The sequence below is a fragment of the Acanthopagrus latus genome, chromosome 18, assembly GCF_904848185.1.
Source record: "Acanthopagrus latus isolate v.2019 chromosome 18, fAcaLat1.1, whole genome shotgun sequence".
Taxonomy (NCBI): domain Eukaryota; kingdom Metazoa; phylum Chordata; class Actinopteri; order Spariformes; family Sparidae; genus Acanthopagrus; species Acanthopagrus latus.
Window position 1 is genome coordinate 21,138,512 of NC_051056.1, and position 25,324 is coordinate 21,163,835.

At 41.7% G+C, this 25,324-nt stretch overlaps 1 protein-coding gene across 2 annotated transcripts in view; it reads right to left on the reverse strand.

Annotated features, from left to right (window-relative positions):
* Positions 1-25,324, reverse strand: part of LOC119007156 (dedicator of cytokinesis protein 2-like) — a 105,942-nt gene that overhangs the window by 74,118 nt on the left and 6,500 nt on the right. For both annotated transcript variants that reach the window (XM_037076575.1, XM_037076574.1), the window contains exons 9-24: positions 25,009-25,090; positions 24,613-24,748; positions 23,598-23,673; positions 23,337-23,413; positions 20,746-20,996; positions 20,273-20,371; positions 19,926-19,998; positions 19,523-19,626; positions 17,789-17,990; positions 14,515-14,612; positions 14,258-14,347; positions 13,924-14,024; positions 10,426-10,560; positions 5,519-5,627; positions 5,038-5,108; positions 3,037-3,143 (exon numbers count right to left, since the gene is read on the reverse strand). In XM_037076575.1, coding sequence (XP_036932470.1) covers positions 3,037-3,143; positions 5,038-5,108; positions 5,519-5,627; positions 10,426-10,560; positions 13,924-14,024; positions 14,258-14,347; positions 14,515-14,612; positions 17,789-17,990; positions 19,523-19,626; positions 19,926-19,998; positions 20,273-20,371; positions 20,746-20,996; positions 23,337-23,413; positions 23,598-23,673; positions 24,613-24,748; positions 25,009-25,090 — 1,811 coding nt within the window. The remainder of the gene's footprint in view (positions 1-3,036; positions 3,144-5,037; positions 5,109-5,518; positions 5,628-10,425; positions 10,561-13,923; positions 14,025-14,257; positions 14,348-14,514; positions 14,613-17,788; positions 17,991-19,522; positions 19,627-19,925; positions 19,999-20,272; positions 20,372-20,745; positions 20,997-23,336; positions 23,414-23,597; positions 23,674-24,612; positions 24,749-25,008; positions 25,091-25,324) is intronic.

The window sequence follows — 25,324 nt, forward strand, 5'->3', positions numbered from 1 at the left end:
CCCCTTCCATCATCCAAGCTCTCCTACACTGTCAGTGGCTTGACATTTTTCCCTGGAGGCTGAGCTTGGCAGGCTCGCTCAGACAGACAGTCAGACAGACAGGTAGTAGTTATTAAATATGTATTGCAGTGCAGTGATAGGACACCAGGGGCCATTAGCTATTATAAATATATAATTTAACTCTGCTGCATATTTCAACCTCCTGGGCGGATGGCACCCTAGCATACAAGCCCTCTGATTAGCATCCCAATGCTAAAATGCATCTCAATTAGACTGAGTGTCAGCCCTCATTTGGTGAGGCAGGGATTGAGATGGGATGGACCCATGTTTAAATGAATGAATAAATAAACAGGCACCGTACCAGAGGATGGAGAGAGGAGAATGGGGGGGGGGGTAGGTGTTGCTGACCAACAGCATGCAGGTTTGCTGATAGATGGTGTGTGAGCAGGCCTTAAACTTTAATCACTTCTGGGCTGTTAAATAGCAAAACAAGGCCAGTCTCTCTCTTACTCTCACACACTCTCCCCAAGCTATTTAGTTTTCTCTCAGCATCCCCATCCACCTGTTACCTCCTCCCTTTTTATCCCTCTCAAATCCCTAGTTCCTTCTTTTTCAACCAGCTTTTGTCTCTTTCACACACCCCTGTCATCCATCTTTCCCATCCCTTTATATTTTCCAATGCCTCTGCCCCACCTCTAACAATTATCATGTCGTGCCTATTTCATCTCTTCTGGGTCTCAATTCCTTGTTGTTTAGCAAAGATTCTCCCAACATCCCCTTTCTGTCTCACTTCTTTGCAACTCTTTTCTCTTTTCCATCCTTTTCTCCTCTGTTTGTTTTCATCTTCCTAACTCCATCTCCATCATTTTTGCATTTGACGTGTTTTATTCCAAGATTTTGCAACATTGCAAAAATGACAAAACGCTAAAAATTCCATGAACCTCTTAGTATGATTTCAGAACACTTTACAAGCTACAAATGGAGCTAAAAGTAATTCAAAAATTGTTGCTTTCAAAATAGTGGCATGACAGTCATCTGTTTTTCACATATTGACTGATAATTCAGAGATCTTTCTTTTCAAAAATTGATATATAGCTTTTTGGCAGGATGCCCTACATTCCTTTGGTTTTTTTCCCCCTCTACCTGTCGCTGCCATCGCTCGCTCTCCTGTTACTTTCATCGCTTTCCTCCCTCTCTTCTTCTACCCCTGGTGACAGAGTGTGACGCTGAGCACGCTGACAGCCAGCCAGAGGGCCAAGCCTGTCGTCTCGCCCTCTGGGGAATCAATCATCTGAGCTGGGATCGATACCAAAGGACCGTATCCTGGACCGGCTACTGACTTGGCTGGCAGTGGTTGACTAATGAACAGACCCACTGCTGCACAGGGCAAAAAAAAAACATTCAAGGCACTGGAAACGCATACATTTAGCATGCACCCATGCACAAACACACTCACACCCAGATATGGTGTCATCTGTCACTCTGAAATAAATACATACAAATGTGTTTGCTGGTTCGGTATGAGAATGCATTCATGCATGCATGGGGCCATGCCCATGTTGTGACTGAATCTGTCTAGCACAGCGCAGCATGGATCTCATCTCAGTGCCACTCAGACCAATTTTCTGTCTCGAACCAAATTTGGTCTACCACAATCACTCACAGTCTACTTTCGCTTTGCGCTGCAGAGGCCCGATTACGGGCCCCCTTATTGAGTCTGTATTATACAGCAGCACAACATAACCTCACTCTATCCATCACTGTGTGTTCCTGTGCAGGGGAAACCACCACTTATCAACCCACTACGAGCAAATTAGACAAACATAATAGAGCTAAACAGAGGAAGGGGGTGGACTGATTAGTGCAGACTGTGTGATCATTGACGTCTAGTGCACTTTAAAAGGTACGATACAGACAAACTCAGGTGTCACTGGCAATTATGCCCAATCTAGTGAAAATCACTCAAAAGGAGAATAGGCACACAGTGACACATAAATGACAATGAAACTGCAGCATTCTGAAATGACTTCCTCGCTTATCTTCTTCAGACATTAGGTGATATTACTTCTCCTCCTTTGGCAGAGGGCAGGTATCACCTGTGACATTAATATGGATAACACTTATCTTTCTCTATATTCACCACCAACACCTACTGAGGCGTGAACGGTGTACTCATCTGCTGCTTGCTTATAAGGTTCATGGACACTTTCAGTCTGGCTGGAGGAGTAACGTCAATGCCGCAAGGACAAAAGAAAACTGCCAGCGACGAACAAATATCTGCTAAGGTCAATGTTATGTTAACCTCAAGACTGTTTAATCTCAGCAAGTGTGACTCAGAGTGACCTTTACTGTCGGCGGAGGAGTACATTTTTAGGCGCCACATGTGCTGATTGTAATAAGATGGTATCTGACTGGGGTCCACTGAACTGATTATAATGTCAGTGGAGGTGAACATAACAGTATGGCAATTGTGTGTTGCAGCATCAACATTAATTTTGTTTTCTTCATGTCAATTGAAAATCATTTGGGTAAATACTATGATAATAGATGTGAAGGTAGAGGTCAGGTTCATTAATATAAATTAAACTGACTTGACTTGGATGTGTGTGTACGTGCCAGTAAACCAAACAGAATGCATAAACACCAGTATGTTCTTTCACTGTTTGGCTGATGCTTTTATCCAGAGTGCTTTACTGGATTGCTCTACAGGGACTGGAACATTACCCCTTACAGTATTAGCACCACACTTTTATCTACTGTGCCATATCAAGATAAAACCTTTAAAGCAAAGCAACTCCCTTTCTGGTCATAAAGTACAGTGAAACAGCTGTCTGCCCAGTCCTGTCGCTGGGTGGGAATTACTCACTGTATAATAGACCTTTTAATGTGATCTAAACCTTTAAGTGAGAAGCAACTAATGCTCCACAGGATTTTAGTTGTTGGTCGGCAGTTGTTGGGTACATATGCAATTGGTTCGTCACACAGCCATTCAGTCTGCTACTGGTCAGTAGCTCAGTGCTGAGAAAAATGACACACCTTGTCTCTGGAAGAGTTGGCTGCTGACGATTTCAGTCATGGAGGCCACCTTCTGTTTCTGGAGTTTCTCAGGGGGGATGCAGGAATAAAAGTCATGCAGCAACTGACTGGATAGGTAACGACACAGGAATAAATAATCAGCAAGAGCAACACAGTTGTTTTCTGGAAAATGAGCACAATAAATATTCAAGATTGACTTTCAGCAGATTCTTGTATATGTTTTGAATTTTAAGTAAATAATCTATTTATCTGCCTACGTATCCCCACTATGTAATTGATTTAGAGATTGAAAACACAACCATACTTGTAGTTAAGTTCAAAACATCTCCTCCTTAACGTCATAAAGCATGCAGCCACTAAAAGGAATGGTGTTGCAGCATAGACATGAGCAAAGCAGTGCATGCTGCATGAAAACAAATGAAGCCTAAACACATTTTAATGAAGACACAGGTTTGAGTCATCCTCCGGCCCAAATTCAATTTCAGAATAATTAAACAGGCTGGTTGCAAGCCCCGATGCCACTTAGAAAGATTGAATGCTCAGAGCATGGCAAACCCTTTGTCTCCATTTGTTTGTCTGTCTCCTTAAATTATGCCACACAGGTTGCGGAAGCACTTTCAGTAATGGTATGAAAGAATAAAATGCATCACCTCTGGTCCTGAAACCCAGACACAACAAAAAAAAGGTTTGTATTTTTCATGCGCATTAGCTGTCACGAGGACACACCGGGGCACAGAGGCTCAGCACAGACTCATCAGGCCCACTAATCATCTGAGCTGAATTTAATTAAAACCAAAAATGTCAGCCTATTCCCACATGGACATGCAAAGGACACAAAGCGCTGACAAAAAAAACACCACACATAGCTGAAGATGTATGTGCTTGTACCACTTGACTGATCACACTACAGGTGGGTTTACAAGGAATGTGACTTTACAGAAGATGAGACAAAGCTTTGATGTCCACCTCATGCACAGATTGTAATTCACACAGCTTGCGTTTGCAAACTCTACCCAAGGCATTTCTGATCAGGAATGCAACTGGGACCTTACTTTCAAGTTAAGATCGCTAGAGTATGTTTGTGCGTGTGTGTAAAGAAGTGGAGAAGACACACAATAACTTGGAGTGAATGTGTGTGTGTGGCGGGGGAAGAAAGAGAAAATAAATAACAGAAAGTGAGAATATGTGCTCTGATTTTTAACTCTCTGCACCTCACCACCTCTCTTTACCTGTGTGTATTTGCTCGTGTGCCTGGTGTGACACCTTTGTGATGCCGTGTTGACATTGAGCCACTCAAGCGACTGAAGCGACAGATGTGGATGATCCACAAACACACATTTATGCACACAAAAGCGCACACGGGTCACAGAGAGGTGAAAAGAGAGATCATGGGGATGAGGGTGTTTGAGATTGTGCGGCAAGTCAAGAAAAACATCAATTAACATCTTCTTTCAGGAAAGTAACAAGATCATTCCAAGAGAATGGATTGTGAAATTGCTAGAGGACAAATAAAGTGCCTGAAATTTCTACTCTGATCCCAGCTGGTGAAATATATATGGTGAGGTCATTTCCTGGGTTAAACAGTACGTTATGAGCTTGATTCCAGGTCAAAGAGAGGTTAAACAAGGTACTTTTGCTCCTCAAGAGTTAAAATAAAAAGCTTAACAGAAGAAGTTCAAATGTGCTTTGTTTGATGGTTTGGCTGAAATTGTCAATTCACTCAGAGGCACATGGAGAGGGTGCAAAGTGTGTTTGAGTGTGTGTCCTTGTGTATATGTCAGTTTGATGAGATTTTTATCGCCTGATAAAGAAGGGAAAGCTCGACCTGATGGAATGTGTGGGTGACAGAAGGGTAGGGGTCACTGAACAAAGGCAGGAGGAAAACTTGAGCTAAGCTGAAAGATCTCGTATATCCTCTCTGTCAGTGTCTCTGAATGAGAGCTAAGATAAGGCAATGGTGTGTGTGTTTGTGTGTCTGTGTCTCTAAAAAGCTGAGCTTACCTGAGGAGTTTGGCATCAAACACTTTTTCAACATCATGCAGGACCGTTGGCAAGTACTTCAGAGCCGCAACCTGATGACACACATACACCAAAAGTAAACACCGTAAAATTACCAACCTGAATGCCTGCGATAGGCTGTTGCTGAATAGAAGGTGACTTTGCCATCAGTCTGTCATCACAAGTGTGACAAAAGATTGGTTTTATGTTGCACAGGGCCATTTGTCTGTCACCTTAATTTTAGCGACTCAACCTGTTCGTAGGCTCAGCCCCCCGTGTAAATACAAAGAATGACAGGAAGACATTACGCTGCAGATGTGAGTGAGAATCTGATTGAGGAGAAGCAGGAAGATGATCCATAAAAAAACAAAACAATAAAAGAAGCAGAAAAGAGCAGAAGGCTGGATGAGGATGCAGCCGAGAAGAACGTAGAGAAGAGCCCTAGGTGGTAACATATGTGTGCAGGGTGCATGTGCGTGCTTACCCTGAGCAGCAGAGTGGTGGTGTAGTCCGTTCTCATCAGACTGTTGATGGACTCAAAAAGCCTCCTCAGCGACTCCTCAAACTCTGCCTGCTCCTTCCCCTCGTATAGCCTGGGGGGGAGGTCAGGAGGCAATTAATGGAAATACAACTTAAAGGAAATAGTCTGACAAAGCAAAAAGCACTGTGCAAATATCAGAAAACATGACACGATGAGGGAAATGAAGGAGGAGAAAAGAGATTAAGGAATGAACTGAGGAGAGAAAGAGGACACAGAACAACAGGCGGGGTGAATAATAAGGGAGTGTTGTGTTGAGGAGAGAGAGAGACAAGGGGTCAAAACAAGGATAACTGACAAGACGCTCAAGTTAGATATAAACACAGTAAGAGATGAACATTTTTCTCTTCAATAAAACAAGTTAGAGATACAATTCAATTCAGTACATCTGTCGAACGTGGTTTAAGTTCATTAAATGTTTCTTATATCTAGTCACTATCAAAGTGCATAACCTATTGGAACATCATGCATAATAATATCAATATTAATATTATTATATACATCAATATTATTATCATTAATAATAATAATAATAATAATAATAATAGTAAGAAGAAGAAGCTGATGCTTCATCTTGCATGGTCAGGATATGTGTAGGAGTCCTATTTTCCAGCTTTTACATATTCTATTATTTCTCCACTCCACTGGGCTATAAATTATTCTGCAGTGGTTGTTTTATCAGAGTTTAAAGTGATTTCCAAGCTCGTAATGATAATGTTTTCAAAGTTATCCTCAACAAGCCAGTGCTGGCTCCCTTGGTGCTAAATCAGAGTAATCAAGAATCAAGTAAAATAACACCTAAATTGTTGTGTTTTTTTATGGAAATAGGGCATCAGTTGAAGTGGCTGCGGTTCCTTACTTCTTCTGCCAATAACATGGTTCAAAATGTATTCAACATGGTGCATCACGTTTGATTAAAGTGATGCAGCAAAACTATGCAGTGTAACGATGATGGGGAAAACTAAACACTGATGAGCACTGACTACTGTGATTACAACAATCCTCCTCTAACTTTAAAAAAAGGGTTATCTTGGTTGCTGCTATTCCCATTACATAAACAACACCCACTCATTTCTCTACCATCCCTCCAGTCGTACTTCTGCCACCCCTCGCAAAACTATTCTCTCATCCATCTCCCCGCCCCTGTCCTTCCCCTGTCTCCTCACTATCTCTATGTGATTCACTGGAGCTGTGCAGTTGTTAATTACAATAGAAGTCATGAGTGCTGGAGGGAAGGATTAGCATGTGGCACACAGCGAATTTAGCATGTGGGGGGAGGGATTAGGTGGTAACACACAGAGGTATTATCACAGGGCTCTTTGCGGAGTACAGCTACGATTACGTCGCATTGTCCTGCTTAATCTGCCGGCCCTGTCTGCACATGAATGTGAGTGTGTTAATGCGTGGGTAGGGCAGTGGTTCTCAAACCTGTTCTGTCACGCCTCGCTTTATAATGATCAGAGGTCAAGGTAAAGGTCAGCACAAGGCCATCCACGCCCCTGGAGCGGAGGTCTGGCCCCCATTTTTTAAAACACCTGATTCAGTAATTTTGCCCTGTTTTATTTCATTTATTATATTTATTTGTAATTAATCACACTGACTCTTTGTTACATTTCATGCTCAGCCTTTGTGCCCAACACACCTTAGATGAGGCTTCCTTGTGTTTGGCTTTACTGTTTCTGTTTATGATTCTGTAATATTGTCTTCCTGAGTTTCCTACTTTCCTACTTTTGATGTGCTTGTTGTTTGTCAAAGCACTTTGTAAACTCTGGTTTTAATAGATATAAAGATGAGATATAAAGTTTATCATTATAGATAATAAATGTGTCGGGGTCAGTGTTGGTAGATGGTAAATGGTCTTGCATTTCTATAGTGCTACTGACAGTGCAAAGCGCTTTACAACACTTGTAATGTGGGGTTCAGCATCAAGGACACTTAGACATGCAGCTAGGGGAAGCTGGGATTCACATATGAGACATTCTGATTACTAGACGACCCACTCTACCTACTGAGCTACAGCCGCCCATATATGTTGTCACATATAGACTGTTTTATCCCACTCACTAAAATGCGTCTCATTAGCACAGTAATGCATTTTACAGCCTGTAGTGCACCACTAATCCAACTCGTAAAATGTATGTGGAACTAAAAATGACCACAGGCAACTTATCTAAACACACACACGCACGCACGCACGCACACATACAGGCACTTAATACCCACTCATGAGCACAACAACACAAATATGTCATAGTAGCTCAGCAAGCTAACACTGGAGACAGATGGAGATGAGGGAGAGAGGGAGAGAGGGATGAAGGGAAGGCTACGAGAGAGAAAGGAGTGAGGGACACTGAGGAAAGCTCTGAAAAAAGGAAGGCATGGGAGAGCAAGTGTAGAAAGAGGAGTGCTCAAGACAACGACAGGCAACGGTAAACATGTCCCTTATGAATTATGAGCTCACTGTCTTGCAAATCAGTCAAAAATGTCACGTTGTTGTGAATCATAATTCCAGTTCCTCCCTGAACCAATCTGAAAAAATGTCCAATGCTGCAGTTAATCAGTGAGATGTAAGGTTCTCCTCTGGTGCGGCTAAATTGAAAATGCAGATGTTTTTGCATGACACACGGGTGAGTAAATAAGTGGTGCAGAGATGAGCAATGCCATGACACATCAAAAATAATACAATTAAAATGTAAGTGCTCCTCCAAGACTGATAAGTGAATCTTTTAAAAAATTTAAGAGCGGTGCAATGACTCACACGATTACCTTGAGAATTGTTAAATCCTATTTCTTATTTAAGAATTTTATTCATGCAGACAATCAACCAAACACTGTAGACCCCTTAGGCCCCTAATATTGTCTGGTGGGCAAAATTTTGGTACTTCTGTATCTGACAGACTGAGGAGAGTAAAGCTAGTGTGCACCACTGTAATCAGATGTCTCCATGTTATGCTTAGCTTCTTCTCATTATTTTAAGATGTGCTTTGATTAGTAATATTATGAGATATTATGTCTTCCTATCATGAGAAGTGATCTCAAAATAATGAGAAATCATTAGAATAATAAGATAACAAAATTATGAAGCCCAGATATCATAATGTCATAAGACACAGAAGTGAAGAATTAATAATTAACAATATCCTTTTCCCATCAATGAGTAAGGATCTTCAGATTATAAGAAATCTTTATTTTTAATGTGACAAAGTGCATGGAATGTGCTTCCACTGGAAAAGGTGTGAAAAATTTAAAAGAGAAGTAATGAAGGAACGAGACAAGGTGAAATTTAAAGATGAGGGATGGAAAGAAGGAGGACAAGGGAAGGGATAACACAAAGGAGAAATGTAGAGCATGGCAGGTGCTCAGGGGAAAGGAGAAAGAAACAGATACAACTGGTGACTACAGGGAAGTAATGAAACCTACAGGGCGTGAAGGACAGAAAGAAGGTGAAGGAAAGAGCAAAATCTGGTGCAGCCTGCCTTAGATACGTCTCAAGTAAACATCATACACTCCTGATTCACTTTGCATGAACACAAACCATTTTGACAAGCTAATAAATCTTCTGTGGCGCCTGTTTAACTATTAATGACTGCCGGTCTTGATGGTGAAGATGATGGAGCCTCACAGATGCACCTACAGCGCAGGTGGCACTCCTCGAATACCTGATTGTCTGTTGGCATGACGAGGCCTTATAGGAGGAGAAATCTGATGAGAAAACTTTTAGATGTGGAGCAAGTTGAAGTTGTCAGCTGCAGGTAGTTGGAGGACGACAGATAGAAGAGGAGAGAAGCAGAGTGAGATTTATCAGTTCAGAGATACCCAGGGGAGGATGGTGACTAGAGCCAAGTCAATCCAGGAGCAGTGGAGCGATAATGTGATGTGTACGCGTGCGCGCACACACACACACTAAAAGATATATACTTAGCAGTGTGCTTTAATGTTCATTTGAGGGCTTGTGTACACACACACACACACACACACACACACACACACACACACACACACACACACACACACACACACACACACACACACACACACACACACACACACACACACACACCCAACCCCAATTGGGAAACCACGCTAATGCATCCACTCAAATCCGCTATGAATAAATAAACAAACACACCCATCACATCGATAAACAAACACAGTAATTTCAACAATGAAAGCCTGCGATGCCCTCCAGAAGATTAAAAAGACAGACCCTCATTGACCAGCGGACTTCAACAGACAAACACAACAATACACACACACACACAGATCCTAACTCAAATAAGCAACCACTAATGCACTGCTCCTATTAGTGGCAGATAACCCGTAACAATTCATACATAAACCTTGCATTCATGCATGAACAAGAACCGTATTAAAAATACAATTGTATCTTAAGCACACACAGGTATTCCAGTCACCTATAAACATGGCACCTGACACAGTTATGGATCATGTCTCTGATCTGCCAGCATCCACTTCTGCACCGCAGTTATAAATGGTGTTTACAGTTATCGTATGGTGCAGCTCCCGCCTCAGCACAGTGGGTGTCATAAGTCTCCGCTGCAGGAACTTTGTCTGTCTAGTGTTTCTCTGGCTGCACATTCAGCAGCCCAGCCTTGTCATTAGCTCTCATTCGGACGATGCACTTCATCATCAATGCTTATTAGCAACGTTAGTGCTGCAATCAGCTCTCTTTTTCTCCCTGAGCTGTCAAAAACGATTACCCTGGCAAAGCAGTGTCACTGGGCTCTGGGTGTGTGCCTTCAAGAGTCTCTATTTACATAATTGTGAGTTCAAGAGGAAATTAGAGGTGTTTTATTATAATGATAGGTTTATAAAAAGACACAAAAACTTACTGGGAGTAGAGCATGCGCGATCGGACGATGAACTTGAAGATGTACTCCAGGGCTTTGAGGGTTCGGAGGATGGGCTCACACTGTTCCCCTCGACTGGACACATCCAGATACCTCTTCAACACCGACATCAGCTTTCTGGGAGAGAAAAATGAGAGAAAGAGAGAGAGAGAGAAAGAGAGAGAGAGAGAGGAAGACAAGGAAATCATGAGAGAAAGAAAAGGAAGAAAGAAATCATTGAGTCAGAATTGTCATTTCCTCCTCTGATGTTCTACAGGTTGCAAAGTTAATCACCAACTCCATTTTTCACTCCCATAGAGCAGAAAGACAGCCTCCAACAGAGGGAGAGTAAAAGAGCGAAACAGAGGAAGAAGACGACGAAGAGAGGGGGGTGGAGATGGAAAAATGGCAAAATAGTATTTCACACCTCAACAGATGTACCTTTCACACAGCTCACAGACATTTTTTTTTGCCCTCCGATGCATGATGAAAAAAAATCCCTCTCCGACACGCGCGGCCCAAAGGCATCTTTAGATACACACATAAATATGCCGGTGTGTCAAAACAGTCGGAGAGAGGTGTGGGTAGCAGAGAGTTCAGTCTAAGTTTATGACACACCAGTATTTCTCTGCCCCATCTCCCTCTGCATTATCTCAATGGCACTCAAAACTAGCATATTTATAACACATTAAATGATACTGGCGGCCCACAGAGGTTAAGACTTTTGGCTTTGTGATGGCTCTATTTCTATGAAATGGCAACAGGGGATCACCCACTAACTGGTTTAAAACTACAAAATCCTCTTAAACAATAAAAGTCCCCTTAAAAGATGAACTCTAATCTGGCTGCACTTTCGACAGGGGGGCCTTAAAAATATTACCAACATTATTACCATCCAGTCTTCCCTGGTTTTGTTTTGGTGCATGGCTTAAAGGCAAGCACAGGAGGATTTATTCTCTTATAAGAGTAAGAGATAGGGAGTTTAAAATGTAGTGAGAGGGAGTTAGAGAGTTTTACATAACAGCCCCCGGGCTGACAGGCGTTAAGCTGCAGTGACCCTCTTAAAGAGGGTGAACACCGACACACTGGCAAGGGAGGGATGGAGTGATTGTGGGGAGACAGATGAATAGATGAAGTGAGACAGAGACAGCAGTTCAACAGTGGCAGGGATAATTGGGTAAAGGTAGCTGAAAGGGGGAGAAGCAGTTAGGGGAAAGCACGAGACGATTCAGGGGGAGAAGGGGAGCAGGAGGAGTTTTTAATTTCCTAACTGAAGCTTTGGCAGTGTAAACAAATGTTTTCTCGAGCGCCCACTGAATCAAGTGAAGTGATTATCAGAGAGTAAGACAGAGGAGTTTGGGGAGCACGCCTGAGTGCGTCAGCTACAACTCCACAGAGAAGCAGGCTTAAAATGCTGGGTAGCTGGGCGTACAGTGAAGAAGTGTACTTCAATCCTACTCAGTCAATTGCTCCAAAGGCCAACACAGACGCTGACCTCCAGTGGCAGCTGGATACAGTGCAGCAGTTGGTCTTCTAACAACAGATCTTCACATTGCATTTAAGTTGGCACAATATGTTTAATACTTGTATACCTTTGGAATGGAGTATGAGATACCTGACAACATCATGTGATTGATTACAACTACAACCCACACTGACGATATGCATTTCTGGTACTGTATTGTATTTGAGGCTGCTCTAAGCAACTTTCTAGTAACCACAAAACAGACTTTGTTTGGCTTGATGACAAAAGGTTTTTGAAATTATCTGACAAACAAATATTTCATAATTCCCCAGAGGCGGAAGAGTTGGCTTGTGACAGATCATGTTGTTGTCCTTCATTTTAATTGCAAACAAGAATATTGCAAAACTTGCTGATACCAGCGCTTTTACGAAGGAGAAGAATGGTACGTTTGTTGATGTGGCGTTAAACACTGTCCTTCCACGTCCCTAAGGTCATACCTTAATGAAGTGCTCGGCTGGCATTTTATGTAGCCCACGGTAAAATTATTTCAACTTCTAAATAGCCAGTCATGCTCAGTGAATTTAATTGATCATAAATTCTCCTGTGGCAGGTTCAATACACTTTCTAAAAACATTACACGGTTCCCACACCTTCTTAAACATAAAATCCAAGGACTTTCCAGGCCTAATTCCCCCCAATTCAAGGATCCAGCATGGCACAGTATGAGACACGGATCAAGGTTAATTACTGTTACAACACTGACGACTTTTATAATGAGAACTAGCAGGCTCTTCGGAAGCTCACAGACAACAATTAAAAATAGAGAGAGGCTTGAACGTGTGGTCTTCTCAAATGTGCAGTGCTACAGTGATAGCAGAAGACTGCATGAGACATGTACACAGCGGAATGTAGCCTATTTACAAATGATAAAAAGTACTACTAACAACTTTAACTGGTTACGAAACAATCTCAATTTAATACTGATCCGTCTTAATGACCTACATAAGAAAACTAGGCCACCAGCAAGAGGCTATTTCTGTATAACTTGAAGTTATTCTTAAAGCCTATCAGCAGGTTAGATTTTGACTTATCCAGGTTAAACAAGACATAAAATCAAAACTAGAATCAACACAATAGTAAAGTTCCTTTTAGAAGCTTTAGGGGAAAAAATAAAAAGAATTTCAGTTCTTTCTAATCTTGCCCAAAATATAACATATTATATCATATTTTGCTCACAGTTGCTCAAGTTTCCCACAATGTTTACATTTTTTCATTGCTTCTTTCTCAGGCAAAATGTGCTAAATATAAAATTTAAAATGCCTTTGTCAAATTCACACTAAGTGTTCTGATGTCTGAAAACTGTGTTCATCAAATATCTTTTATTCAAATCTGATACAAGACGTACATAGAGATGAGAATAGAGCCTTCTGTCCAATTTGGGACTTTTTCAAAAGTTCATGTAAAAACTTCACGAAAAAGTCAGGAGACCTTGCAAAATTCTATAGTTGCACTCAAAATACTTTAGTTATGAAATTTTGAAGTTTGGCCCTCAGAGATGAAGTTCATCATTCTGGGTCAATATTTGCTCTGATCATCTGAGAAAACCTGAAAATTTGCACCAGGTATTCAAATTCATATGCTTTACAGTAATGAAATGAATAAACATATTTTGGAATTTTACAAAATGTACTATAATGTTTCTAATAGTTTTCACTTTCTTGTAACTACACTTTGATTATCAGTATTCATACTATTTTATCATATTTGCATTTTTGGCTGTAAGGTTACGTTCAGTGTTTTGTTTCTTTTATTTACATACTTGTACTCTGTTATCTCCTTTGTGATACCTATTGAGCTGTTTTTTTAGTGGGTTCAGGACATTTTGAAAGGTATCTTATGATTGCCTTTTCTTTTGAATATTAAATGATGCTCATTTCACAATTTTTAAATGTTTCTGGGTTAATTTGTGGCATTTTGAGTTGACATCAAATAACAAAACGAGATATAACTGAGCCGTGACCCAGGCAGTGACCTACTTGTAGGCCAGGGTAGCGCTGAAATGCTGCTTGATGTATGCTTCCAACACTGTGTTGAAATGCTGAAACTTTCTGTCAGCGATCAGACCGATGATGTATATCTGGAAGACAGAATGGCGGAACAGAGACACAGTTACATGTCTGCAGAGAAGTAGACACTTGCAGGGCAGATTAGAAGTTCTGTACAATCATCTGATAGATGTGTTTATTTGCAAAAAGATGGACAGGTGGACAGAAAGATGTCAGACTCGATACAAACACAGACAGCCTGTCAAGAAATCAGCTGCACCTGTCGACACGCACATACAGTCACACACACGCACCGCACACTCACCAATGCATCAAAAACGAGGATGTCATAGTCATCAGTCTGGGAGTGTTCCATCATGATGTTGAACAGGGCATCCAGGGTGTCCTGCAGAAACTACACACATATATAGAGATAAATGAGAGGCCCAGTGAGACCACACACACACACACACACACACACACACACACACACACACACACACACACACACACACACACACACACACACACACACACTCCAGCCTACTTATGCAAAGACACATTTGTGTTCACACCACTGACCTTGACCACCTCCTCTCCATCAATGATTTTCAGTTTCTCCAGGTTTTCTTTGAGGAGTTCAGGCCGAGTCCTCCACTTGAGCAACCCCAGCAGTCCCACTGGAGAGGAGAGACATTTTCCATTCAGCTGTCTTAGGGTTACCGTTCAAACACGTACCGTCTCACTTTCAAGTGGATGCTGATCAAAGCTTTTGTCATGGAAATGTCTTCATAGTTGACAGAGAATGTTGCACTGAATACATATAAACTGGCAAAGTTACCTGTCAGTGACTTGACAATTTTAATAAAAAGTGAAAGATAAGAAGTTGAAGTTGACAAGTTGTTACACTGTGTGAAAGTTACAGCTGAAACAATTACTCTGTTTTTCAATTACCTGATCGTTATTTTACCTCAGATATTATTTTTTGATTTCTCTGTTCTATATCACTGTTAATTTGGGGTTTTGGACATAGACGCTTTTAAGAAACTTAAATTTGCCTGCTACGTTCTGGTACATTTTTACAAAGCAGCAATGGAAAGAACCCACACTGGAAACATTGTGGGAACTTCGTTAGTAAACCATCAGTGATATTGGTGAAGTGAGGTGTATGCACAGAACCCAAAGGACACTGACCCCCCATCCCAGCCACACAGATCCTTAAAAGAGTGGCATTTCTCTCTTGATGCACAAAAGTCAATTATCAGAAATTTCAATTTAAAACCAATTCCTTGACATTTTGAAGCTTAGCATTAGCTCATGCAGGTCACGGAAGCCACACTCCCCCTGCTGCAATCAGGGCCGTGATCCAGGCTCCCCCTGCTGATTGAATCATTGTTACCAATCACTTTCACACCAATCACAGCTATTCTCATCGTAAGGCGGAACCATTTAAATATGGCTCCCTCCTCATTCTTAACAGTTTCAACTCAAAAGCTGTCACATGCTGTTGCTGCTCTAAAGCTTGCCAACCACCTTTTTATTTCTGATCATTTTCTATCAAGTTTCAAGATTAAACTATATTCATGGTCTCCCTCAAGGCTCCCTCTTGTATACCCCGGGGGTTTTCTGCCTCGCACTCCCTGTTTTGGCTTGCATGGCTGCTTGGTCAATTCAAGGAGCATTTTAAGAGCGGAGCTGTCAGCGCCAAGCATAACTGCATTGAATTTTTTTGCACTGAGTGAGACTTCTGCCACATAACAATTACTAATGCAGTTAGCCAATTCCCAACTGAAGCTAACTTCTGCCGTCATATAAAATAGCCTTTACAGCAAGCCCACTTAATCAGCCAAGATCAGAGAAGGCACTGTCAAATTTGCCATCCAACTCAGAGAGATGTGTGCAGCAGAGTCAACGGATGCCTCATCTTAAAACTCCCATGCAAAAACAGTATTATTGTAGATTAAAACAAATGTTAACGGCACTGCAGATGGATAAATGTGTTGTTTTTGCAATGTTTATGTCTTGAAAACATGCAGCTTTTATTTTGTCTGCTGTAGTCTAGTTGGTTGGAAGGACTCTCTGAATAACATTGTAGCCAGGTGCAGCAATATAGATCATTGAGGATGCCATACACTGATCGAATCGTGAAGCAGTGAAGATTCACAGCTCTAATAATCGCATCCCTCTGATTCAGAATCAGTTCAAATCGTGAGGTGCCTGGACATTCCCGCTATATTTAGAATACAGTTCCTCTTTGAAGATGTCACTTATACTCCAGGAAATAGTATTTTTTGTCATCTTGTGTACTGCACAATTGTTGATTCATGTATAAAAGTGACTAATATTTTATGTATTTATTCTTTGACATTGCTTTTTTTTTATTATTCGACTCGGTGCTTCTCAGTCGACTGAAAAGAAGCAACAAAGAAGCAATTTGTCAAGTGATGGTTTGTCATGCTGGCAGTCACTTTCCACTGGACATTCATATCCACAGTTTCTGTCATTAATTCTCCTACAGTTTGACATGGGGCAGATTTCCACGTCTCTGTAGGGCTGCCTGCTTGAAACTCACTGCTTCCCTGTCCAATAATTTCTGACTCACCAAGCCAAGCCACACATCTGCTGGGTGGCCCCAAACAACATTGTGTGCCTGTGTGCCTGAGAGCTTTTGTGCGTGTGTGTGGGTAGGTGTGTGTGTGTGTGTGTGTGCGTGTGTGCGTGTGGTACAGGTGATTAATACTGCAGGATAATGTTCATTATAGTGATGGACTGGTTTCCTCAGTAACAGCTGTTGCACTGCACCTGTGTCTGATGCACCTTACTGTCTGGAGTCTATGTGTGTGTATGCCTTTGTAGATGTGGAGGTGCACTCACACAGCATGCATGTGTGTGTGCGCTTGCGTGGCTGCCAGCCAGAGTGTGTAGGACAAAATGACTCTGCTCGCCACCAATAAATCCTATGTGTACACAGTTCCCTACATCCTTTGCTTACTATCCCATGACCACACACACACACAGACAAACTTGTAGTTCTGGCACGATTAACCTAATTAACATACTGTTGGCTCACTGTTAATTGGTTGGACGTCTCGTTTCCCCGAACCCTAACCTCACCTCACCCTTCAGCTACTGTCATACTGACTCAACTTTGGGCCCTGAACCTAAAAATAACACTAACGAGGTCAGACAAATGTTACCTTCATTTCACTACCAATTTTGTTCCTTTTTTAAGGAGAAATCTGAATTTCTGAAACATTTAGCCCAACACACGATTGTTTGCGGACTGAACCAATGGTATTTTCATACTTAAAGGGACCTTCTAAGAAGTGGATTTGTCCTTGACCAATTTCACAGCCAAGCGATGATTCATTGTCTTGGCCTGCTGCCCTTATTACTCTGTTGAAAGAAGATGTTAATTAATGTTTTTTTGACGTGTCAGGTTTAATTTCAAACACCCTCACACGCCTAATAATTTGTTCCCTAACCTTTCTTCAATTTTGTGTGTATACCGGTGTGAATGAGTGTGTCACTTAATGAAAATGATTGGCCTGGCCAATTCTCCAGAGCAGCTTAATATCGACACAATGACACAAAGGGGCTATTTCAGGCATGTCCAAACTATTCCACAAAGGGCAGTGTGGCTGCAGGCTTTTGTTCCAACCAGTCAAGAGCACACGATTTGACCAATGAGCTTTCTGAAGACTGAGACCAGTTGATTAAATAAGTCAAGTCTGGTGTCCTGCAGCCACATCGGCCCTTTGTGGAATAGTTTGGACATGGCTGGGCTATTTGAACATTGTTTTTTGAACATCTGCCTGCCTACACACATACAAACAAACCCACACATAAAACCTACCATTCTGGGTGAGTTTGGTGGAGCAGACCAGTGTGGAGATAGTGAAGCTGTCTCTGGAGCTGACCGACAGGCCTCCCCCACTACCAGACAAAGTGCTGGAGCTGCGGCTCAGTGCTGCAGACTTGTGGGGGTCACAGTGGTGGTGGCGGGTCGAGGGCAACGACAAGTAGGAGTTCACATCCTCCATGCGCTTGCTGTCACCCTGAGAGGAGAATGTACAGGAGTCAGGAGCAATGTTGACACACCAACCTCGCTAATGATGGTACAGATGTTCGGTGGGTGTCGATGAAGCACAGGGACAAGGGACAAGAATCATATTTTCTGCATTTAGTCAAAATGTCTTGATGCAAATGGGGGTGTAGCAGACAGCGAGGCACTGGGGTTTGCAACATCCTGCAGTGATTTATCAGGACAGCCCAGGAGGAAAAAAATGACAAACAATGATTGAAGTCACCAGTTCTACAGCAGTAATCCTCTGATCGCCATACCTTATCTACTTCAGTTCGGAAACTCATAACTTTGGAAACAGTGGGGCCAGGACAGGTTAGAAAAATGGCAATGAAAATAACCACAACTACTGTGGCAGCATTTTTCTCAGCACTGAAAAGACTGAGTAAGACATGAGAGAAGGAAAAGATGTATTAAGAAAACAGACAAGATATCTTATTTTGGGAAATTGTCTGTTTTAGTAATGTGATCATACTATACCTGCAGTACATTCTTATATATTACATATAAATGTACCGTCTTTAGGTCATAGACTCATTCGGGCCTCACAACTCAGCTATGCTCCATTTAATGCCAATCCAGTAAGTAATAATGAGCGAGCAGGTTGGGGAAAAGCAGGGAGTAAGAGATTGAAGCCATGAGTGGCATAGATATCGAGGGGAATGCAGGGATAACGAGAGATAATCGAGAAAGAGGGCACAGTGGGACAGTCTATTCAGTATTTGAGTGAATCACGAGTAATTAATCTTCATTGCGTTTGGCATTTAATCAATAAGGGGATTCAATCTTAGCTTTGGCTCATTTGGCAGGAAATCTATTTGGCTTCACTCAACCTGTCTGGGTGGCAATAATCCACTGTCCAGACTTGCCATACTGTATGTTTAGGTCTGCTTTGAAGACAGTCACAATTGAACAGATGCCTTTAAAAAAATGTTCTGTGCAAAAGCTTAAACTTTTCTCAGAGTCATTTTATTTTTTTCTACCATGCTTAAGCCAAATAACCCAGCCTGCTCCGGTGACTTTCTTATATCTACCATCTTAGTTTCTCACCATTATACACATGATAATGAATGACACCAGAATTCCATCAGGAATGGCATTGAGCTTTGATACAGTTAGAATAAACTTCCCCATTCATTTTTGTGACCATGAATGATGAATCAAACAGATCCTGTAAAGTGGTCTTATTATTAACCACCAAATAACTAGCTGCCACTTTCATTGGACATAGCTCTTACAAATATTTCTATAGAAGTTCAATCTAAAGCTGTTGGATCTGATAAAAGTAATGATTTGTGATCCTTCATCCCTCATCATAAAAGACTCACTCTGTCATTTATCACATTCGCATGAGCTTTGACATCTGCACAAGTCTGAAAGCTGATTTGTTTTTACTGTTACCAAACGGTTTTATGCTGCAAATTGTGGGTCATGGAAGTTTTCAGAGAGAGACATTCCACCTTTCATGACTTAACTTTCTGCATCAGTTTGGTTTATGATTCTGACCTTGAAGACTACAAGATCATGCAGCCCATCTTGTAGAACCGTCCCATCCTCCTTCATCAGACGCACAAAAGCCATGGCAAAGTTCTTTTCACTCTTGTCCTTGGCTGGAGAAAAGGAAGACAAACATGTTAACAAAATAAGTAGGGAAGAGGGCTGTGGGAGAAACACATCAGGGGAATAAAAACGGGGGAGGCCAGTTGAAGATTCAGGCATTGGAGGAGGAAAAACTGCTGATTTGTTTAATCAAGTGTGTGTAATGACGCCGTGGGTCGTTTTCCAAATTGCCTCCAATCATTCGGCCCTTTCAGTGTCACATTATGCTCAGGGGAAAAGACGAGAGGAGTTGAGGAGGGTAGATGTATGCAGACAACAGACAGGCAGAGGACGAGAGGCTGATACTCACACTCCTGGGAGGAGCGGTGTCTGAACATGAAGCGTAAATGAATTCTGTGCATTTCTTCCAGAGGGACTGCCACCTGGAGGACATCTCAGGTTATTATAGAATATAAAATAACAGATATATTCAAATATTTTCAAGGTATACCATGACATTCTGGAGTTTATTTTCTTGAAGGGAATGGTTGAAATGCAAATGTGATACAGACAGCAGACACCTTGAAGGAAACTGAAATGAGACTCTGGTATTGAAAGGGGTAAAATTCTACCACTAAATACATTTATGCTCTCTAAATCTACTCCAAACAGTTTACTCTGCAAGTCCCTCTACAACACTCACAAACACACACACACCTTAATTGTTTCCATCCAGCGGGGCTGTTTGATTTGGTAGTAGATGACGGATCTGTACTCACTGACCGCTTTATCCCCAGCTCCCAGACAGATGGAGTTCTGGGAAAGAAGGAGGGAGAAATAAATACTTGTGATATTGAGCTGAAGGATTTCATGTTTGTGTGTGTATGAGAATGCCTGCATGGGCGTCTATATGTGCCTATGATGGATTCTCATTCTGGTATAAATCCACGTCTATGTGCCCCGGACTACGAAAGGGTGAGTAAGACCTCCATCAGTGCCTGGCTTGCTCACTGGCCCATACTGCCTCAATCTCCTTAGCACTGCACGTTAGGTGTACACACACACTTTTGCACCTGCACACCATATCTCAGCCCAAACACACACACAAACCAATCCCTGTTTACACAAATCCCTTTCCCATCAAATACACTGACGTGCACCGTATGACCTCGTCTCTTCATGCTGCTGACCTGTATGACCTTGCCCTCCTCGTCACAGACCCACATGATGACCTCAACGTTCTTCTGCGTCGTCTTGTTGTATTTGTCGAAGTCGCCACCTTGTAAAGTGAGGTAGATGTCATTGCGTACATCTCCGGGCATAATGATCTCTGGGAAGCCAAGCTTGCGAGCCACAACGGTGCTGCGGTCCACCAGGTGAGGGTACTCCTTCCGGATCTGAACTATGTCCCCTACCAGAGCCTTCATGGTTACCCACAGACCTGGAAGGATGTGAGGGGTAGAGAATGGGGGAAGACAATGTATTAATGGGATGTGATTTGATTTGATTTCTGTTTTTCTCTTCACAATACAAATATCCTTTAATTACAGGTCTTATATTGCTTCCATTGCATGTCTTCTTTTAGGTGAGTAGAAATAAAGATTTGTGTTCTCTAAATATATGAAAATGAGCCCATACCTAATTAGACAATACAGCATTGGCTTATTTAAACATACTATATCTTAATCATGTGGTAATCATCTGGGGAAGTTTCAGTTTTCATTTCTTTAAAGGTGTTTTTTTAGTTTTTCTCATACTCTGAGCCAGAAATGTCCAATTCAGTAGCACCAACATACATCAAACTCTTCCAGGCTTAATCCTATCCATATAAGGTGTTATCAGAAGGTTGTGTTCATCATTGTATCATTTTACAGCCAGATTTAGATAGCATTTTATTTCCAAAAACAAGGTGAAAATAAGTATTTTATGGTATTTTCCAACTTTTGGGGTTAATAAAAGAGTTAAAATTCCCTCTGTAAAAAACGTACATCATAATATGTAAACAAATAAAACAGCTTCATCTAATGTTTAGGTATTTATTCTTGAAATATGTGAATATTCAATTCTATAATGTTGCAGATGCATGTCTAAACCTGCTGTAAGTTCATTTTCACTACAGTAAGTCTTAAATGGGTCTATATTCCACCTGTAATCACTGTTACACAGTAACCCATGTCTCACCTCCTCATGCCGAAAAAGAGAAAAGAAAAATGTTATGGTATCCCTGCCCACTTCATCCAATTCGGACAGAGAACTCCATAAAGACGTGACCCTGTCTGCTCATGAATGCCCACACGCTGCTATGTGTAGCAATTATCGCTCCACGTTCATGTGGTGACTTAGAGGTGGGGGAATGGATTACTAACAGCAACTACTACTTACAGGAAGTTAGTTAAAGCGGAGATAAAGATTTAAACTTAAAAAAAAAAAGCCAGAAAACATGTATTTTCACCTGTCATGTCTTATCTAGATTGAACTCTCTGAATACACAAAGAAGTTCTCTTCATTGTGGATTCAGAGAGTTCAGTGAGGTAATCTTCAATACTTCACTCAACTTTTTTTTTTACCAAATATTTAGAAATTTACTCAAACAGGTGCCACTCCAGGCGATTTTAATGAGGAAGCTGAAGTGGAGTTTTCACTCTGCAGGTACGTAAATCCAAATTAAATCCAAAATGAATGAATAAAGAATGCCAAGGCTCTGTGGCATTACAGCTGAATTTAAAACATTTTAAGATGTTTTCAGGACTCACAGCAACCCTGAAAACACGCTTTAAAGCTTTAAAGTGAGATGCACTTTGTATAAACTTTTAGTGTTTATCTAAGGGTGAACATTTTTAAAGAGTCCCGAGGTGAACCAGAGATGTTAAAAAGTCTGCTGTTGTTGCAGACTATACTAAAATCAATACTATAAAATGTCTGTCTGCTGTACGTGAAAGGGGTCTAAGAGAGAGGAGAGGTGGAGGTAAAGAAAAGATGAAGGTGTTCTCATAATGGGCAGTAATGTAGCCCTTTAAGAATATGGGCTCTCACATCCTTTAAAGAAATGATGTGGGAAAACAAAGACAAAAGAATGGACAGAAAGCGGAAATAAGGGGGAGTTATCTTAGGGTAAAACATGGTTGGTGAAATCTAGACTATGTCACAAACCCACATCTTCGAGGCTAATGAAATACCCACAGGGAATACTCTGTATATGTGTGTCAGTGTGTATGTGTGCGCATGTGTGCTGTGGCCGAAGCAACTCAGAGGGCGAGGAAGGAGAGATTAGGGGTGAATAATGTTAAGAACAGACATCTGGTGGCCTCAGGTGCTCCTTCCATATCTGCTCGTCCGGGTTTCATATCTAGGTTATGCCCAGAGCCTTCAGGAGCAAGAAGAAAGATAAAAAGCTGAGCGATAAAACAGTGCAGACCAGCACACTGGGTGTCTTTCTGTGGAACAAGACAGCGTCACACACAGGGGACGTCAAAGTCAGCCATAAACATGAGGAAGTGGGCAGCGAGACTGGAGGCTGGCAAGGGAGGAATAAAGGGTAAGTAATATGAAAACATCGGCTCAAGGGCGCACGCTATCCATCAGGATAATGACCTTCATTCTCACCCACGGCGTAGAGAGATGAGGCGAGGATGCGATGAGAGAGGGCCACTTTGTCTGACCACAAATGACTGCAGCATACACAGTCCATTGGGAACCTTCAGTGCATACAAGAGCGCTAACAGCAGGATAGTCACATGGCTTACACATCAGAAACAGAGAACAAAGCCTGTAAGTACAGTACCTTGGCCACCACTGTCTCCTCGCAATGCCGTCACTTTGTTCAGTAAGGTGTGCAGAAAGTCGTTCTCAGCAACCACCCTGGAGCCAAACAGACACACGTGCACTCACTTAAAAACACACAGAAAACTGTTTAATCTCAAAATTGCACAGATGCTGAAATCTGCACAAATTTGCTATATTTCTATATTGATTACGATAAGGAACAGAGAACAGAAGTTTCTTGAGAAGAGTTGGAGTACTGGAGGGGAAATATAAGACATACGGGAAGAAGGGGATGAAAAACTGCTTCTCCTCATCACATTCGATCTTCCCTTTGATGAGATCGCTGATGTCCATCACTGCCAAGAAAAGAAAACAAATGAGCCTGTGTTGACAAAATCAAAGGAAATGCTACACAGTAATTTCTGATGTGGACTCACATCAGTCAGCAATGACGGCCTCTGTGAACACTTCGCAGATAAATTTCTCAATCATGCACAAAGCACAACAGGCCTTAATACACACCCTGAGAGCTGTTTTGTGAGGTTATGTGAGAATATGAGCATTTTTTTTTGAGCCAGAGGGCACAACAATGGACTTATGGGTAGAAAATAGCAGTGGAGAGTCAGTATCACTATTTTAGTTTTGCTCCTGCAAAAGATGACTGTGTTTACACCAGGTGGCTCCCTATGGGTGATAATACCAGCAGCAGCAGCCAAGTCAGTCAAAATTATTCTGCCCTTTTGGGAACAAAAGTAAAAGATGACTGAAAGGCAACTAAAGGCCATAATTGTGGACTCTGCTGTTAAAACGGGAGAAAGAAATGAAGCAGAACAGCCTCATTCTCTCATTAAATATGCTGCAGCTTTAAAGGTCCAGTGTGTAGGATTTAGTTGCATTTAGCTTTGTGGCTGGCGAATGCAAGCAACTGACCACTGCTTGTCTCACCCTTCCCTACAGTGGCCACCAAAAAATGGAAAAAAAAATGTCCTTTTCTGGAGCCTGTATTTTATTTGTATGGTCTGGGAAACCGTAAAAACACAGTTCCCTCTGTAGATATAAAAAGCTCAAACTTAGGTGACGAAAAAACATTAATTCTAAGTTTTAGATGATTGTACTTGTAATTATTATTATTATATTTCATTACTGGCAATATCATATTCAATTTCTGCATCTAACCCTCCTAAATCCTACAAACTGAAGTGTAATTGATGCTTTGACCAGTGCTCGACCACTCGGATCAGTAATTTTGTGGCACCTTCAACCAAATCCTCCTGTACTGACTGTTATTCAAGTACCTGCCACCCCAAACGGCCGTCTCAAGCCCAGAGTGCACTTCTTGATGTTAATCTCTTTCAGGTCCATTCTGCCCACTCTCACTATCTGACAGATCAGATAAATCTTTTCTCTGCTCAGGTCCTTGTTCCCCAGGTCCTGATTGACAAAAACAAGGAACGAAGAACAGAGATAAAAGAAAGGAAAAGATGTATAGTGGGTAACAATAAGAGACATGGGGATGAAAACATCGAGAAAAGTGGAGGTGGGGAACAAAAGGTTGGTGGGGAACAGAGTGAGAGAGAACACTAAAAAAACAATGCAGTCTTTGATGAGGGAACAACCACATTAATTCCTCTTAAGTGCAGGGTCTGAAGTACTAAGAAACAGTGTGATAGTGCACTCTTGTGGTCACTTACTGTAAAGACAACCTTCAGGTTGTTGAGCATGTCAATCTCCTTCGGGAATCCTTTGCTGCCCCAGCGAACCAAGTAGTTCTCACTGCACCAAGCAAGACACACAGAGTATCTGTTCAGCACTTCAGCCACATATAGTTGGAACTGTAGCAAAGACTATGTCATTCCTCTAGACTGAAGCTCTGCAAATTCACTCTACTTGAGATAATGAAATTCTGTTTAAGGGTATGACATTTCCACCTCCAGGTAGAGATGAATCAAAAAGATAGAGCCACTATCTCTGTCCAGTCCAGGAGTGAGTGAGTGCATGGTTCAGATA